The 19,273-nt window shown below is 51.3% G+C and overlaps 1 protein-coding gene across 4 annotated transcripts in view; it reads left to right on the top strand.

Moving 5' to 3' along the window:
• Nucleotides 1–19,273, top strand: part of SORCS2 (sortilin related VPS10 domain containing receptor 2) — a 548,735-nt gene that overhangs the window by 429,626 nt on the left and 99,836 nt on the right. For all 4 annotated transcript variants that reach the window (XM_054553680.2, XM_024246327.3, XM_054553679.2 and 1 more), the window contains exon 4: nucleotides 12,924–13,088. In XM_054553680.2, coding sequence (XP_054409655.2) covers nucleotides 12,924–13,088 — 165 coding nt within the window. The remainder of the gene's footprint in view (nucleotides 1–12,923; nucleotides 13,089–19,273) is intronic.

The following is a 19,273-nucleotide window of genomic DNA, read 5'->3' as shown; positions in this document are numbered from 1 at the left end:
TAGTGCCTAGCACAGAGCCAGGCACACAGTCAGTGTCTCTCAACCCACTAGAAGGAGTTCAAGTTCAAGCAGAGACGAGCCCGGGAGCCAGAAGCCACTGGTACCCATGCCAAGGAGGTAGGTGCAGGAGCTGGGTTGCATGGAGATGGTTACAGCAGGTGGCCACAGTGGTCTCAAAGCACCCAGCACTTCTCTCTTCATGAACCCTTACAGTCACTCCCCAGTGGATGGATGGATGGAAAGATGGATGGAGGGGTGAGATGAAGGAAGAAGAGAAGGAAAAAAGGAGGGAGGAAGGGAAGGAGGGAGGGAGGGAGGGAAGAAAGAAGGTAGGGAGGCAGGAAAGAAGGAATGGAGGGAGGAGGGGAGGAGAGAGGAAAAGAAAGACAGTTGGATTGAAAGTATTGATAGGCTGGGCGTGGTGGCTCACATCTGTGATCCCAGCACTGTGTTAGGCCAAGGCAGGAGGATTGCTTGGGCCCAGGAGTTCAAGACCAGCCTATAGGGAGACCCTGTCACTACAAAAAAATTAAACAAAATTAGCCAGGCATAGTGGTACACATGCGCCTGTGGTTCCCAGCGACTCGGAAGGCTGAGGCGGGAGGATGGCTTAAGTCCAGGAGGCAGAGGCTGCAGTGAGCTGAGATCACACCACTGCACTCCAGCCTGGGTGACAGGGCAAGACCCTGTCTCTAAATAAATAAATAAATAAATAAATAAATAAATGTATGGAATACTGACCATTCATAGATGACCTAGCAGGAAACCTTAGTTTGTAACAAGTGTCTTGCTAACAGACTTTCTTTTGCTTATAAATAAATTCCTCTTTCATAAAAGTATATTATTTATTGGATTTTTTCCTAATTACAAATGTAACACATTCATTTTAAAATATTGACTTAACAAAAGTGTATTTAGTCATTCCATAGGTGTTTCACACTAGGCCATGCGGTACAGACTAGGAAATGTAGCCAGAAGCATTCTCCAAAGAAAGAAAAATGTACCATCGTCTTGTCACCCAGAAACAAACAGTGCTGTTAACTTCCGGCCTGCTTCATGCCTCTGTCTCTATAGATTTGTTCCTACATATGTACATCTCTTTCTATAGCACATACATATATTTGTGTGTATCATATGTGTGTATGTATTTATGTATGAATGCCTGTATATAAACACATAAACATCCACATTAGTCATTGAATTACCTGATTTTTTCTCGTTCGTGGAACTCACTACCATCTGAAATGATCATGTTCCTGCGTTTGTTTTCCTACCTGTCTTTTGCACTCAGCTGTAAGGCCGTGGGAAGGTGATTTCATCCTGTCCCGTCTTGTCTTATCCATAGTCATAACCCAACACGTAATACAGTCCCTGGTGCTCAGTGCCTAGGTGCTGTCTCAATGAATGAAAAATTCGAGTCCCAGTGTGGTACCATTCCCCCTCCTCATCCTCAATGATAATGATTCTCTTGACTTTTCTCCTTTGTAAGATTTTATTTATTTTTTATTCATTTATTTTATTTTGTTTTATTTTTTGAGACAGGGTCTGGCTCTTTCACTCAGGCTGGAGTGCAGTGGCATGATCTCAGCTCACTGCAACCTCTGCCTCCCAGGCTCAAGAGATCCTCTTGCCTCAGCCCCCCAAGTAGCTGGGTCTACACGTGCGTGCCACCATGCCCGGCTAATTTTTCTATACTTGGAGAGACAGGGTTTCACCTTGTTGCCCAGGCTGGTCTCAAACTCCTGGACTCAAGCGATTCACCCACCTCGGCCTCTCAAAATGCTGGGATTACAGGTATGTGCCGCTGTACTCAGCCTTTTCGTGGGTTTTTAAAAATTCCCTCAGCTAAGCAGAGGACAGTGGGAGGCGTCCTGCTGAGAATGCCAGGCCTTACATATCCCTACTCAGGATGGATGGGTGATACTGCCTGCCCAAGCCCTGGCATCAGTCTGCTTGGCTCCCAACATGCTTCTCAGAATTGTGCATGAACTCGGGTGAATGGGGCCCTCGTCCGCCTAGTTGAGAAAATCTCTTTTAGGAACCATGAACGCTGACAGATCTCTCCACCTTGGCCCTGCCCCGATTCCCATTTGGCAGAGAGCTTTTATTTGAGGGGCAAAGCTCTCATTAACTCATAATGTGCCTCTGTTGGCTGAGGAGCCATGAAAAATGCCTTAGCAAAATTCCTGGGTCTTGGCAGGGAAGAGGTTACCCAGTCTTAAGACCTTGGGCAGGCTGGAATGAAGGCATGCCCTCGGTCCACACAAGAGAAGGTTTCAGATCAACTCGTTTTATTTGGTAAAATAGTTCTAGATCCAGCCATTCACAGGCATTGGTTAGAAACCACTTGCAGTATCTGGAGGAGGAAGGGGTTTGACACAAGGACTTAGAGGCTTCCTTACATAGTAGACACTGCAAATATCAGGAGGTCAGGCACGCAGGAACCTTGAGAAACAGCTACCAATTCTCAGCTCCTGCTACACCCAAGCAGGTGGGCCTGAGGAGGATGCTGGAGACCCTGGCACAGCCCCGGGCCTGCCTGCAGCAGCTGCTGGAGAACAAGGCGTCTCTACTCTTGTGGCTGTCAGCGGTCCTGTGAAGGCGACTTGGGGGTAGAGTCTAAGGGAGGCAGGGGCGTGTGGTCTCCGGGTTTCCAGGCTCCTGGGCTTCAGGTGGGGCTTAGAAGGGCTGAGACACCAGCACACAGAACAGAACAGAACACAACAGAACAGAACGCCACCTCCATTAAATGTTAAAAGTTCAGCCAGGCACGGTGGCTCACGCCTGTAATCCAGCACTTTGGGAGGCCAAGGTGGGCGGATCACGAGGTCAGGAGATCGAGACCATCCTGTGAATGGTGAAACCCCATCTCTACTAAAAATACAAAAAATTAGCCTGGCGTGGTGGTGGGCGCCTGTAGTCCCAGCTGCTAGGGAGGCTGAGGCAGGAGAATGGCGTGAACCCGGGAGGCGGAGCTTGCAGTGAGCTGAGATCACGCCACTGCACTCCAGCCTGGGCAACAGAGTGAGACTCCATCTCAAAAAAAAAAAAAAAAAAAAGGTTTGCCAGAAGTGAGAGTTAAATATATCCCATCAGCATGTTCAGCAGCACTGAACTCGTGGCCTGAGCACCGACTATGTGCCAGGTGGGGCTTGGGATCCAGTAGTGAACAAGGCAACCCTGTTCCCTGACCACGTGGCCTCGTGGGGGATCGGCCAGAAAGTGAGCACAATAAGACAAAGGGAGGGGGTGGGGAGCTGGGTCTTCCCACGGTGGGAGCTGCACTTTGGGGTGATGGAAAAGCTCCGGAGAAGGACAGTGGTGATGGTTCTAGGGCAGTGTGGATGCCTAACGCCACTGCACTGTACACTCGAGAAGGGCTCACAAGGGAAATTTTATGATATGTCTGTTTTGCCACAATAAGAAATAATAATATAAAAGGACGTTTTCAGAGAGGCTTAATAATTGCTTTTTAAGACAAATGATAACCAGGAGTCAGGGCCCGTTTAGATGGTGCGCTAAGGAAAGGCCTCTGAGACAGTGGAGCTGCCAGCTGTGGATTAGGAGGAGCCGGTCATCTGGAGCTCGCTTCCCTCGCTGTTTCGAAATTTCAAATGTCTCATCTCAGAAAACAAGTGGGTGAGGCGATGGCTGTGTTGATTAGCTTGATTTAATCATTGCATGCTGTGTGTCGTATGTATGTATATACATACACATATATCAAAATAGCACACTGTACCCACAAATGTATACAATTATGATTGGTCCATTAGAAGTGATATTAATAAAAATAAAAATAAAATTTTAAAAAGAAGGAGCCAGCCACACAGCCTCTGGGAAGGGGCTCTCCGGAGCCAGAACATAGAGTGAGCCTGAGGCCGGGGTTGCCAGATCCACGTGAGAGGGACCTCGGATGTGGAACAAACAAGGGTGTGAAACAAGTCAGAGAGGCTGTGGCAGGGCAGGCCCCACTGAGAGGTGAGGGAGGGAGGAGGTGGGAGTCAGGAGGTGGGAAGGCCGAGCTCTCTCCTCCTGGCCTGCTGAAGCCCCTCACCCCTGGCCACTCTCCAGTGCCCCACCCCCCATTCCCCCCTCACTCCCCACCTGCTGATCTCTGCAGGGTCCCTCTGATCTCCATCCCAGGCCAGTTCTTTTTCCCACTTCCTGCCATGCCTGGATGAGCTGATGCTCTCTGGGACCCCCAGCCAGGAGTCTGTGCATGGAGCTTCCGAATGCCTACCCACCGTGCAAATTTCCTCTCTGAGCCCAGCCCCATATGTCAAACCCCACCCTCCCTCCACTCGGGTGTACCTCAGGAACCTCAGCAGCTCAAACTGACCTCAGCTTCATCTCCCCCAAACCAGTTCTTCCTCCTGCATCTCCGTCTCTGCAAAGCACCGTCGGCCACCCTTTGACCCAAGCCTGAAACTTAGTGTGCTCTCGTATTTCCCCGTTTTATTTATTCCCCAGCAAAGCCTCTGAACTGTAACTCCAAGATGTCCTTGACATCTGCCCTCTCCCCTCCAGTTCTCCTACCTCTGCCCAAGGCCAGGTCACCAGGTTATCTCACTTGGTTAACCACCACAGCAGCCACTGGCATGTCCCCCGGGCCCTACCCTGCAGGCAGTCAGAAGTTGACCAAGGCATCTGGCAAAGTGAGACTTGTTCATACGCAGACTGTGAGGGTGTGGTGGGCCTCTGGGACCTGGACACAGCCCAGGACTGCTTGAGCTCAGGATGCGTGGGAGCCACGTCCGTTGGTGAGGCTGGGAGTGAGTCTTGAATCCCAGGAGCACCTGGGAGACCCTGAAGGGCCCCAGCAGGAATGAACCTGCAGACCACCTGTGATTTCTCCAAGAGTAGATCTTTCTGGTTGAAGAAAGCAACAAAAAGAATGAAGACCCCTCATATTTCTACAATGCTTGCAAATGTTTTGCCTCATTGGGAACCTCAGCACAGAAGAGATTATTATCTCCAATTTGAAGGTGAGGAGAGGGACTTGTCCAAGGCCACATCTCAGTGGGACTCTGTATCCTGGGACCTCTACAGCCCTCAGGGTCGCCCAAACATGACCATCACGGGAGTGACTTTCTCCTAAAACACCAAGCTAGCCGCTGGAGTGTATGCTGAACATCCAGCGAGCTGTGTGCATTCAGCCACAGGGGAAGCACTGGGTGGAAGAATGCTTTCTGCTTGTTGTGACTCACATAAGCTTGGATGAGATACTCTGGGAAGATTCTAATTTCAGATCCGGGGGTGGAGGCTGCAGTGTTTGTTCGCCTCTGCTGCTTGCCTCTCTCCGCGTCAAAGCCAAGTTGTCTGTACCCTGAGCTGGGCACATCTGTCTGGCCAGGAGTAGACTGGGCAGTTGGGTTTTAAATAGAAAGGCAAATCCAAATGACACCAATCCTTAGGGCTAAACTTGGTAAAGGGCAGAATAAAAGCATCCTCCCCAGGACAGAGATTTGTGAATGGAAACCAGAGTTCTGCAGAGGCGAGTGTGAGCCAGAGCTCTAGCAGAGGCGAGAAGTGGTTTCTGGATGCTGTTTGTTTTCCTTTTTTTTTTAAGTTGGAGAGCTGAGAGTTGGGATACGATGAGCTTAGCTGCCAGGCAGACTGGGACATTGGCACCACCTTTTGGAGGAGATGGGTTGGAGCCCTGCCAGAGGAAGATAATGTGGACCGGGGAAGGGAACTTGGCTGCGTCCCGCGGGCCGGGGCAGAGTCACCGCTGGCTCCGTCACAGGGGTGCTTCTGACAAGCAGGTCCAAGCAGGAGACCAGACGGGATGCAGGTCAGGGAGGCAGGGAGGTGTGGACTCATTTTGAAGAGCCGGAGAAGGGCGTCCAGGCCTCGGCTTCAGGCAGACCTCCTGGCCAGGCAGGGAGGGGGTGGGAGGCCAGCTCAGCATCTCCCAGTGTCTGCCCTTGGTCTCTGTGGGGCATCTTTTTGCACAGTGTTGACTCTGGCCCACCCTGTGTGAGCTGTGTCTCATCTGCAGAAATGCTCCTGATGGACAGCGTTTCCTCCACTTTGGCCCAGCCTGGGTGAGGGGCCCTCTCTGCTCGGGGCTGCCCTGATTAGTACACCTCTGAGACCTACTCGGTGATGTTTCTGTCTGCTATGACCCCCCCGGGGGGCAGGAATCCCATGGGGTTCAGCTCCTATCCCGGGGGTCCACACGTATGGACTGAATGAGCCTGTCAGTCCCCTCCAGAATGGGCCGAGGGGCCAAGAGGGAAGAATGAATGGGAGTCCCTCCCAGCCCTCCCTTCCCTCTTCACAGGGTCGGAAATCCATCGTGAAAGCCCTGGACGGACCTGCCACTGCAGACTTCTGGAAGCCATTTCCTGTCTTTGAGGGTGGGAGGGATCTCTCTAGACTCTTCCAAGCCTGTTGCATCAGGACCCCCGTGTTGGCCAGCTGCCTTCTGGGCAGATGCAAGGATACCATTGGCTGCAGTATTTGTAGAGGTGACACAGACATCAGGGGAGAAAAGCCGTCGGTGTGATCTCACACTTGGCACACAGGCTCCCTGGCCTCACTTTTCCCACCTGAGAAATGGGGATAATCACACCTACCTAGCAGGTATGCCGTGAATATTTATTAAAATAAGGGACTCACCTGACCGTGTGGCTGCCCCTGACCATTTTCTGATCCCCGTAAACTGTGCACCCATTTCTCAGAATTAGGCTTCAAATAACTGGCCGTTACTCAAATGAATCTGTCAGGCATTTCTCTTTACCATGTTTTAGAATGTCGTCTCTAATTTCAAAAAACCAGCCTCCTGGGCCCCCAGAACCCAGTGCAGGTACCATATGTCTCCCCCAGAATAGTAAGCGGTAAAAATACACCATTTAAAATAGAGGCTGGTTCCCGATTTGGAGGAACCACTGCCAGCTCCGGCTGGCACGATGCTAATTGATTTGTTTTCTTTGCTCCAATAATCCTTTCCTGTCAGCACCTTCCTCTCCCTGTCTTTCCTGGCTCAGTCTCCCAACTCGGCACCAAAAATAGCCCCGGCCCAGATTGCTGGGCCCCAGGTTGGAATCACTTCCTCGGGCTTTTTCTCCTCTCGCCTCCGTGTCACCACCTGCAAAGCCCAGGGCCTAATGGAAGGTGTGGACTGCGCAGAAAGGGGCTGTGATGGAGAAGCAAGCCCTGTACCCAGAGCCCCCGGCTGTGTATGAATAACGCCAATGCCCATTCATTGGGATCACAGTGCTGGGGGAAATGGCAGTGCTGAAGACATGAGCACTGCCAGGCTGAGAGGCTGGCAGCAGAAGCAGACCCACCAAGAGGACACTAGGGCCACCAGGCTGTAGCCTGTGTATGTGCAAGATGCTGGAGGGGGCAGAGGAAGGAGTGGAATAACTCCCTATCATAGAGGGCTTCCCGGAAGAGGCGCCGTTTGAAATGAGTCTTGCAGAACAGGGTGCTCAACAAGCAGATAACAGGGGGAAGGGCATCCCATCATCAAAACAGGCTCACATGTATCAATGAGAAACATTTAGGTTTGTTGAGGTTGTTCAGAATTTTGTACTGAGAAAATTTGAAAGAAGCTATTTTGATTTGATCACACATGGATTTTGTGTCATTTTGAAAAGTGAAGGTTTGTTTCTGAGTCACCAATGGCAGGGGTGGAGTGTCTTGGTCCCACTGTGCATTCCACCCAGAGGGAACAGTACACACACAAGTGGTTGTCAGGATGCAAATGGCCTCCACTAACTGGAGACACACAAGGAGTTTGCCGTGGCTGATACCAGGAGCCTGAGGGGTGGGAGGTGAGGCTGGAGGAGAGACAGAGCAGGGACCCCCACCTGCTTGCCTTTGGGGTCATGCTGTCCTCTCTGCCTGAAGCCCCGTCCCCCAGGTCTACCAGTCAAATTTCCATCCATTCTTCAGGGCTCATCTGGGTGTCACCACCTCCAGGAAGCCCTCCTACCTGCCTTTGTAGCTGCCCAGTACCTGGGTGCTATTTTCCCTCTACTGTGCTCCTGCAGAGCCCTGTGTTTACCTGAATCCTTGCTTGAACCATGTGGTTTTGCAATGTGGAAGAATGAATGAATGAATGAATGAGCCTTCATTCATGTGCAAAACTTTGAGTGGTGAAGACGAATAAGTGGATGAGTTTTTTCTATGAGTTTCGCTCTCCAGGCTACTTAAATGTTCGTAAGGTTGTTTTCCTCCCAGAGGCGAAAAGCAAACAAACAATTCCCTTAGGAGTCGCAGACTGAGATGGCATTGTTCATTTACTCATTCCTGTATGTGCTCCTTCATGTGTCCGTCAGGCAGGATTAACGGCCAGCTCCGTGTCAGTCCTGTTTTGCTCGAGGTACAAAAATGGCACACGGGCCATTGAGGATGGTGGACACACAGTTGCCTCGTAAGAACATTTGAAAAACTGTATCATGGAAAAAGTGCTTTAATGAGGGGAATTTGGGCTTCCCTGGCCAAATGGCACAGATGTGTGGGTCAAAGTTGAATGGATGATGAATGAGCCAAGAAGTCCTCAGGACTTCCTTCTTCCTGGTTATCCAGGGAATCCACATGCAGCGTATGCAGAACTTTGGGAGGGGCAGGCCGGGCACTGTGGCTCACGCCTTAATCCTAGCACTTTGGGAGGCCAAGGCGGTTAGATCACCTGAGGTCAGGAGTTTGAGACCAGTCTGGCCAACATGGTGAAACCCCATCTCTACTAAAAATACAAAAATTAGCCAGGCATGGTGGCAGGTGCCTGTAATCCCAGCTACTGAGGAGGCTGAGGCAAAAGAATCGCTTGAACCTGGGAGGCGGAGGTTGCAGTGAGCCGAGATCATGCCGCTGCACTCCAGCCTGGGCAACACAGACTCTGTCTCCCAAGAAAATAAGAATAAGAAGAAGAATCTTACGAGGGAGAAGGATGATGAGGGCATGTCACAGAGACCCAAAGCCCAGCTAAAAGGGCTCCCTGGGGCCAGAGCTGGAGCTATTTGAGCAACAAAATATCAGAACCGTCTCCAATTACAACTAAAGTATAAAAGAAATATTTATAAGCTCATAGTGATATAAATAAATGATTGAATGAGTGAACAACGGAGGAGAAGAGACAAACCTCTCCCATGCTAATGAATTCCAAATCATAGATGTGGCTCTTCCATCTTCGAGGAGGGGGGTAACTCCCACACCCCTCAAGCGTGGGCTGTGCGTGGTGACTTCCTTCCGAGAGGACAGTGCGGAAAGGAGAAGAGTGACTCCACCAAGGAGGGTCTGACACGCAGGACCCTAGCCGGGAAGGGCAGTGCAATCGGTGACAAGTCTGCTGACAGCCAGCGCTCGGTCTGATGTACCTCACTCACCCCTACAGCCTTCCTCCCAAGGACCCACAACCCCATCCAATGCTGAGAAAAACATCAGACAGGCCCACATTGAGAGGCATCCTCCAGCGTGCCTGGCCAGCCCTCCTCAGAGCTCGCAAGGTCATCCAGCACAAGGAAAGTCCCCAAACTGCCCCAGCCTAAGATGTACTGTGGTGTCCTGGTGGGATCCTTGGACAGGAAGAGGAAATACTGGTGGAAGCTGAACAAAGCGTGGCATTTGGAGAATACTAAGGTGCTGATGCTGGCATCCTCCTCGTGGTGAATGTCCCAGGCTAATGTAAAGTAATAACTGGGGAACTGGGTGTGGTGTAGACAGGAACCGGGAGGCTCAGCTAAAATGCCCCATCCTGCATGGATGCATCCTGTAGTGTGTGGCTAAGAACAGGGCTCTGTAGTCAAACACTCGGCTCCTGACCTCGGCTCTATCCTGACTGTCCATGTGACCTCCCTGTGCTTCACTGTCCCCATCTAGCAAGCAAGAACTCGCTAGGCTATCTCTGCAACTTTTCTGTAAATCTGAAACTATTCTATCAAAGTAAAAAAGTAAATTCCTTCTAGCTCCACCACTTAAGACCAATCACTCTTATGTCCCACCAAGCTGCCTTCCATTCTTATTTCTGGCCACTTCCCATTGATAAAATTATACCTATTTGTCCACTCATTTGTCATGAACAGAATCATAACAGACTGCTTTATCACCATGTCAGTGTGGTATGTACAGTAAGCGTACTTCCTCGTAATTCTGCACCCTGCTTTTATTCATTGAGCACATAAGCTCCCCAGTTGTTACGTGTTCTTTGCCAACATTATTATGTAATCGAAGGCTCCCCTAACCAGCCCTCAGTTCTTCCTTGTTTTTTTCCTACGGATAAACCACACCAAGAGGCACAGCTCTGAGCACACACCTTCGTCCGCATTTCAGGGACAAAAGTCATCCAAGGAGTCACTCTCCATGGAGGCCACATCGTTCTCCATCAGGCCCTTGGTGTGCTGGAAGATTAGGGTTTTGTGCTAGTGGAGATTAATGACCGTAGCTGGGAAGTTCATGAAGGTTTCCCTGGAAAGAAAGAATCTATGGGATCACCATTCATTCACTTAAAGGCGGGCACTCCTTGCAGCCTATTGATTTTTGCTCCATGAGCTTAATTGTCTTCTGGAGATATTTTGGGGTCTGGCAAGGCGACCATAGTCACCTCGTGCCATTGCCCACTGCCCTCCCCAGGAAAGCTGTGCTCATCTTTAGCAGGGCTGGTCCTACCCAGCCCCACGCGAGGCCCAGCTTAAAGGCCCCATCCTGCGTAGGCGCACCCTGCAATGTGTGGCTAAGAACAGGGCTCTGGAGTCAAACGCTTGGCTCCAAAGGGAGACTTCCTTTGGGACTTGCTTTGGGTCCCCTGTTAGGACGAGAACCATGTCCGATACAGCCACAAATGCTCTCCTGCTTCACCCCCATCTCGACGGCGCCCGGTGCCTGTGTAAGCCAGGACTCCACAAGTTTGTTGAATGAGGGGATGAATTAATGAGTGAATGAATGAAAGAAGGAAGGAAGGAACGAACAAACGAACACTGTGTGCTTGTAGGATCAGAGCAAAGGGTGCACACTCAGTCTCTGGGTAACCTGGTTCAAATTGCATGGCTGTGTGACCTCAGGTAAGTTTTGTCTGCCACCTTGTCTGCCAGTTGCAAAGCAAAATGGCCCCGGGGCCACCTGTGAGTGTCTGGGTGTCTGTCATTCCGAATGTAGAGATGCAATGTCCCAAATCTGACCAAGCCACCATACCCAGCCGGGATAAGGGTGTCTCCTAAATGACCCACTCCTGTATGGGCCCCTTTGAAAACCTAAACCAGGCCACCCCCTCCCTTCCTCATGCCTCCCTAGAGACCTCTCAGCCCGAATAACAGGATTCCCGGTTGGAAGAGCTCTTGTGTGTGTTTCTGGGGGTTGCCGTTGCAAAGACCCACAACCTGGGGAGCTGAAAACAGCAGCAATGTATCCTCTCTCAGTCTGGAGGCTGGGAGTCCAAGATGTCGGCCAGACTGGTTCCTTCTAGGGGCTCAGAGGGACCCTTCGTTCTGTGCCATTCCCAGTTTCCCGGGCTGCCAGCAATTCATGGCCGTGGTGATGTGCAGATATGTCCCCCGTCTCTGCCTCTGCCTGTGTGTTGCCTTCTCTCTGCATCCCTACCTCCCCACTCCTTATAAGGACACCAGTCGTTGAATTTAGGGTCTACCCTAAATCCAGATGGCTTCATCCTGAGATGCTTAGCCACGTCTCCAATGACCCTATTTCCAAGTAAGATCACAGTTGCAAGTACTGGGGATAGGGATGTTGACTGATCTTTTTGGGGTCACTAAACAACACACTGTACCGCTGTCCGAGGCCTTGCAGACCCAACCCCTGGCTGCTGCTCCAGCCCCATGTCTGCCTCCTGCTCAGTCCCCTACATCAGCACCTCGGGCCTGCCCCTGAGTTCCCCGGGGACCCCTGGCTCAGCGTTCTCCTCTGCTGAAGGTAGTGGGCCCCACCCAGTCACTCCCTCCCTATCCATCCCTGGTCCTGCTTTGGAGCAGCTGTCCCTGAAACAGAATTTTAGACAGGGTCTTTGAGCGCTCACCTGTCTTGGCTCTCTGGAATGGATTCGCATTCATGGCAGAGGCTGTGAGCCCTGCATTTACGGTGGAGCCTCAGTGCCCAGAACAGTGCCCTGCACTCCATGAATGAATGAATGAATGAATGGATGGCTATGATTAGCACTGAGCCAGCTGGGTTTGGGGGAAACCTGCCATTTCTGCAGCACCCCCTCCCTGGCGTGTGGGGGGGCCCAGCCCAGGCACTCGTGAATGAGTGAATGAATGAGTGAATGAATGAATGCACGAATGGATGGCTACAGTTAGGCTGAGCCGGCTGAGTTGGGGGTGGACCCACCATTTCTGGGCACCCCTCCCTGGTGTAAGGAGAAGCCTGACCCAGGCACTCCATGAATGAATAAATGAATGAGTGAATGGCTATGATTTGCATTGAGCCGGCTGGGTTGAGGGTGGACCCACCATTTCTGGGCACCTCTCCCTGGTATGTGGTGAAACTTGGCCCAGGCACCCCATGAATGAATAGACGAATGAGTGAATAGCTAAGATTCACACTGAGCCGGTCAGGTTGGGGGTGGACCCGCCATTTCTGGACATCTCCTCACTGGTGTGCAGGGGTGAGGGGCTGGCCCAGACACTCCATGAATGGATGGCTATAGTTAGGCTGAGCTGGCCGGGCTGGGGGCGGGCCCACCATTTCTGGGCACTCCTCCCTGATATCAGGGGGTGCAGGGGAGAGGCACACCCGGCCCAGGCCTCACAACCCCCTTTCTGGTGTGGGGAGAGAGGCGCACCTGGCCCAGGCCTCACAACCCCCTTTCTGGTGTAGGGGAGAGAGGCGCACCTGGCCCAGGCCTCACAACCCCCTTTCTGGTGTAGGGGAGAGAGGTGCCCCTGGCCCAGGCCTCACAACCCCCTTTCTGGTGTCGGGGGAGAGGTACACCTGGCCCACGCCTCACAACCCGCTTTGCGTTTCAGGTCATCCTTGTCAGCTCTTCACTCAGTGACCGGGACCAGAGCCTATTTCTCAGCGCAGATGAAGGCGCCACCTTTCAGAAGCACCCCATTCCCTTCTTCGTGGAAACTCTGATTTTCCACCCTAAGGAGGAGGACAAGGTCCTCGCCTACACAAAGGAGAGCAAGGTAAGGTGTATGCGTGCCACTCACCTGGTCTGTGGGGCTGGGGTGTGCTCGACCCACCTGGAGGTGAGTGCCCACTTAGAGCAAGTGGGACCCGGAACCCCTGGGCTGGCTGAGGAGGAGCCTCCCGGGACTGGGGGCCGGGATGCTGGACCCCGTCATCGCTCTTTGTGCCGCTCAAGGGACCGCGCCCACTTGGCTGTGCTGTGGGAGCTGAGCGAAGTGGTGGTGGGCAGTGCACCGGGCTCAGAGGCTCGAGAGAGGAACCAGTGAGTAGCAGGCGATTAGGGTCATGCCACTCGCCATCCCTCTCTGCACACCAGTCACAAGGGCCTTTCTCCACTTCCAGAATATTCCCCACACCCTCATCAGACCTCACTAGGCCTTTCCCTCAGTCTGGAATGCTGTTCTACCCTCGCCAAGAGCGGTGGCTTGTTCTTCCCCAGATCAGCATCTCCTCCTCTGGGAGCTGTGCCCATGGGGTTCAGCAGGGAACTGAGGCCTTGTCCCCCAGTGAGTTGGGGAGTAGGGGGCCAGCCTGGTGAGGAGCACTGGGCTGCAGGGAGGGGCCCACCTGGGTTCTGAGGCTGTGGAGGGAGAGGGCCTGGGGGCTGGGGAGGGCCCAGTAGGAAAGGACTTTGTTCCTTTTCTGCAGCCGTGGGAACAAATGGCTACAGGCTCTAGCTTAAGCAACAGAAAAGTTATTCTGTCACAATTCTGGAGGCCCACAGTCCAAAACCAGCGTCGCTGGGCCAAGATCAAGGTGTCAGCAGGGCTGTGCTTCCCCCTGGGCTCTAGGGAGGAGTCCAGCCCTGCCTCTCCCAGCTGCTGGCAGCTGCCAGTATCTCCTGGCTATGGCCGCATCTCTGCAACTTCAGGCTTCAGATCTCCTCTGCCCCCATCTCCACGCTGCCTACTGCATAAGTGTGTGTGTTTGTGCACGTGTGTAAGTGTGTGAGTGCATGTGTGTGTGGGTGTGGGTGTGTCAGTGTGAATGGGTGAGTGTGAATGTGTGTGGGGGTGGGTGTGAATATGTGGGTTTGTGGGATGTGGGGTGTTAGTGTGAATGTGTGTGACTGGGTGAATGTGAATGTGTGTGTGAATGCGAGTGTGGGTGTGAGTGTGTATATATGTGTGTATGAATGTGGTATGCGTGGGTGTGTGGGAGTGTGTATATGAATGTGAGTGTGTGTGAATGTGTGAGAGTGTGAGGGTGTGGGTGTCAGTGCATGTGAATGTGTGTTCATGTGTGAGTGGGTGTGGGTGTGAGACTGAGTGTGAATGTATTAGTGTATGTGGGTGCGAACGTGTATGTGAATGTGTGGGTATGTGTGGGTGAGGCTGTGTTTGAGTGAGAGTGGGTGTGAGGGTGTATTTTAGTGTGTAAATGTGTGTGGGTGTGAGTGAGGGTGTGTGTGATTGTGTGTATGAGTCCATGGGTGTGTGTGAAAGTGTGAGTTTGTGGGTGTGTGTGGGTGTGTTTGTGAGAATATGTGTGTGTGGGTGTGTTTATAAGAATATGTGAGTGTGGGTGTGAATGTGAGTGTGGGTGTGAGCACGTGTGTGTGAGTGTGAAAGTACATGTGGGAGTGTGTACGTGAGTGTGCATGTGAGAGTGTATGTGAGTGTGGGTGTTTATGAGTGTGAAACTGAGCATGTCAGTGTGTGCTTATGGGTGTGTGTGTAAGCTATGTTAGTGAGTGTGCGTGTACATGAGTGTGTGGGTGTGTATAAGCGTGTGTGGGTGTGTGAGTGTGAGAGCCTATGTGAGTGATTGTACATGTGTGGGTGTGTATGAGTGTGTGTGGGTGTGTGTGAGAACCTATGTGAGTGTGTGTTTGAGTGTACGTGAGCGTGTGTGGGTGCGTGTGTGAGTCTACATGAGTGTGTGTGGGTGTGTATGAGCGTGTGTGGGTGTGTGAGTGTGAGAGCCTATATGAGCATGTGTGAGAGTGTTTGTGTGAGTGTATGTGGACGTGCGTGGGTGTGTGTAGATCTCCCTCTGCCCCTGCTTTCTGTAAGGACTCAAGGGCTTACGTTTAGGGCCCACACAGATAGCCTGGGGTGATCTTCATATCTGGAGACCTCGGCAATCCCATCTGCAGGCTCCCTTTCTGCCTTGTGAGGTGATGGTCCCGGGTTCTAAGGATTAGGACATGGATACCTTTTGGGGGCCATTCTGAACCTAGAACCTCTGCCCAACAGGAGGTGTGGGCTCCACAGTTGCAGGAAGGGTCCCAGTAGGAGGCCTGGCTCTGGGTAGAGCAACTGAGCCAAACTGTGGCTGGTCAGGGAACGAGAGGAATAGCACATGCCTCTCTCTCTCCAATGCGCTGAGGCTTCCCACAGGCGGAATCCAATCAGAGGCTAGAGGAAAGAGGCTGTGGAACTGTCTACACAGGTCAATCTCAGGGCCAGAGGAGGGTGGATCTGTCTACGTAGGTCGGCTCCCAGGGTCAGAGAAGGGTTGGAAAGAGGCAGCATGGACCTGGAAGGCAAACACAAGCTGCGCAAATCAGCAGCCTTCCCTGTGCCACCGCAGGCCAGCTTGGACCCCAGTATTTCACATTCTCCCAAATTCCTGTGCCTCTCTTCCTCAACACTGATCACAATGGGTATCTGTTAGTCCATTTTCACACCGCTATTAAGAACTACCTGAGACTGATTAATTTATGAAGAAAGAGGTTTAATTGACTCAAAATTCCGCATGGGTGGGGAGGCCTCAGGAAACTTGCAGTCATGGTACAAGGTGAAGGGGAAGCAGGCATCATCTTCACGAGGCATCAGGAGAGAGAGCACAAGTTGGGAAATACGAAATACTTTTAAACCATCAGCTCTCATGAGAACTCACTCATTATCACACAAGAACAGCAGGGGGGAAACTGCCCCATGATCCAGTCACTTCCCACCAGGTTCCGCCCTCCACATGTGGGAATTACAATTTGAGATGAGATTTGGGTGGGAACACAGAGCCAAACCATGTCAGGTAACTATATATTTGTGAAGTCATTTGATTATTGTCTACACCCAATACATGCACTTGGGGTAAGCTCTTTGAGGGCAGGGAAAGTGTCTGGTTTTTTTCACCATTTTAATCTAAAGTGCCTAGCTGAAAATATTAGTTGGATGGACAGCTTGAGGTTGGGTGGGTGGATAGATGGGTGAGGAGGGATGGACAGATGAATGGATGAATAGATGTATAGATGATGGATGGATGGATGGATGGATAAATGGATGGGGATGGATGGATGGATGGATGGATGGATGGATGGATGGATGGATGGATGGATGGATGGATGAGTGGATGGATGGGTGAGGAGGGATGGACATATGAATGAATGGATGAATAGATGTATAGATGATGGATGGATGGATGGATGGATAAATGGATGGATGGGGATGGATGGATGGATAAATGGATGGATGGATGGATGAGTGGATGGATGGGTGGATGGATGAGTGAGGAGGGATGGACAGATGAATGAATGGATGAATAGATGTATAGATGGATGGATGGATAAATGGATGGATGGATGAATGGATGGATGGGTGGATGGATGAATGGGTAAATGGATGGATGGGTGGATGGGGATGAATGGATGGATGGGTGGGTGGATGGATGGGGATGGATGGATGGGTGGTTGGATGGATGTGTGGACAGACGGATGGGTGGATGGATAGGTGATGGAAGGATGAATGGATGGATGGTGGATGGATGGGTGGATGGTGGATGGGTGGACAGATGGGTGGGTAGATGGATGGATGGGTGGATGGGGATGAATGGATGGATGGGTGGGTGGTGGATGGATGGGGCTGGTTGGTCAGATGAATGAATGATAAATTTCTACCAGCAGGGACTGTCCAGGTCAGGGACCTCCAAATGGAGATTCCTGGCTGTCCTTTGCCATAGCTGTCGACAGGACCTGGCCTCCTTGCCAAGGTTTGGTCCTCCCTGACTGGCGTCCCTGCATTTCTCAGCCTCCTGGGCTACCTCTTTTCTCCTGGCACCCTCCTTGGGGATGGCTTGTGCTTCTGGGTATTAATAGCGCTACTTAGCCTTCCATGTAATTAGACTAAAGCACAATCACGGAGACTTATTTTCCTGCAGAAATTGACTGCATTGCAATTGCTCTTTAATTTATGGTGCCCTGAAAATTTAATGGAGCTGAAATCTCAGTTATTTGCTTTGGTTCTTTTCTGTGACTATAAGGGAAGAAAAAGGCTTAGTTGCAGTTGTAAAAGAAATGAGGAATTTGAGGAAATTAATAACAATGACAACAGGGCTTTAGTTTTTGAGGAGGCTATGCAGTTTTTCAAAGCTCTCTAATTCCCAAGAAGCAGGGTGGTATGGTGGAACAACGTCAGCTTTGACTCCAACAAATCTGGTGTATTAGGCAGGTATCTGCAACAATCATACTGAGTAACACACGGCCCCAAGCCTCAATGGCTTACAGAAACAAGCATTATTTCTTCTTCCTGGAGCTCTGTGGGTTGCCCAGAGGCTCTGCTGGGCTTTGCTGGGATTGGCTATATGAGGCTCCTGGTTACTGGTGGAGTTTGCGTCCCCATACGACTCTTATGCTGAGAGCACGCTATTTTCATGATGGGGGGCAGAGGCTCCAGGGGTTGCAGAGCAAACCACACAAGCAGCTTTAGCATGACAGCTTTGACCTGGAAAACATCACATCTACTCACACAACATCGGCCAAAGCAAGTCACATGACAAGCCCAGAGTCAATCGAGTGGACACGATTGCTCCGTTCTAAGGATTTGCAGATTTGTGCAAAGCCAAAGGCTTGCCTCCCTTTCCTTCCCTACCTCTTCCTTCCCAGATGCCCGCCCTGCCTTCAGCAAACACCTATCCACCTACCCTCAGACTGCCCTGTTCCATGACTTTACTATGCTTCCCTTATCCTCATTATAATTTGGGTCACTGTGAGTCTACCTTACTTGGAGCCTGGACAGCCTTCCTGCGTGACAGCATAATACATATTTCTTCCAAGGCTCAGCTGACTGCAGTAGGCTCTTGGGATTGGTAGGATGTGAGAGCTCAGCAGTCCCTTCCCACACCAGCTTCTTGGGGGCTGCTGACATGAGACTGACCAGCCTGTTTCCTCTGTGCCTGGTCTTCAGACCTGCTTGCTGAGGCAGAATCCTGGGCACTTACTTCTAAAAGCATAAACTCACTTTTATATTTTATTGAATTTTATTCCCCATCAAGCACTTCTTCTGCTTCCCAGCACTGTCAGAAATTGATCTGAGCCTAGGATTGCCTTTTAGAAACTTAGTAGGGCAGAGAAGACACCTTTGGGTGGGCAATCAGGGAAGACTTCCTGGAGGAGGAATGTTTGAATAGGGGCTTAAAGAATGTATCTTTACTTTGTAATACATCTTCAGAGCAATAAAGATGATCACATATGACAAGAAAAAGAAAAACCCTCACAGTCCCCCAGCCTTAAGTAAAGCAGTGTTTGTATTGATCCATATTAAAGAAATAGTAGAAATTGCTGGCAGTGGGTGTGAGGAGAGCCCTAATATGGAGTGAACAGAGGTGCAGCCTTCGCGTTGGCTGCTGTGAATATCAGCAGGTTCATGAGCTGCCCAGCAGAGCTACAAGCTTCGATCACGTTGATGGCTCACTCTGACCTCAGACTTCAGAACGGGGAAGAGATTGGGCATCTCTTGAGTAACAGAACAATTCTCTTAGCAATGAGAAGCCCTCACTCAGCATGTGTTCATTTTGCTCTAAGAATTTTCATCTGCTGGGGCTCAGGGCAGGAACAATACTCCCCTCTGGATATGTAAGCGGAAAAGGGATTTAACAGGAGGGATCAGTGCTTTCTAAATTGTTGGGAGATAAGGGAGAGGGTTTTAGACTAGATCCCCCTTCCCAGGATGCCTCCTGAAAGCCTGCAGTGTAGACCCACCAGGAAGTTTCTACCTCTGCCCGTCAGGAAGGTGGGGACCGGAACCTCCCAGACTTATCAAGCTCAAAAACATGTGGCTGGTGCGGCTGATATTGCCATTGCTACAGCCTGCACCTGGTAACCTCCACAAAGCCAGCGACTGGACACCGGAATGTGGAGTCCAGCTGCTGCCTTCACCACCACCACCTCTCCACCCTCCAGAGCTGGAGAGTGGACACAGCAGCATGTCCTGTGACCTTGCTGGCAGCAGACATGGCCCAG

Source organism: Pongo abelii, chromosome 3 (assembly GCF_028885655.2).
Source record: "Pongo abelii isolate AG06213 chromosome 3, NHGRI_mPonAbe1-v2.0_pri, whole genome shotgun sequence".
Lineage (NCBI taxonomy): Eukaryota > Metazoa > Chordata > Mammalia > Primates > Hominidae > Pongo > Pongo abelii.
The sequence above is the reverse complement of the archived record's forward strand: the minus strand, read 5'-3'. Positions and strand labels throughout refer to the sequence as shown.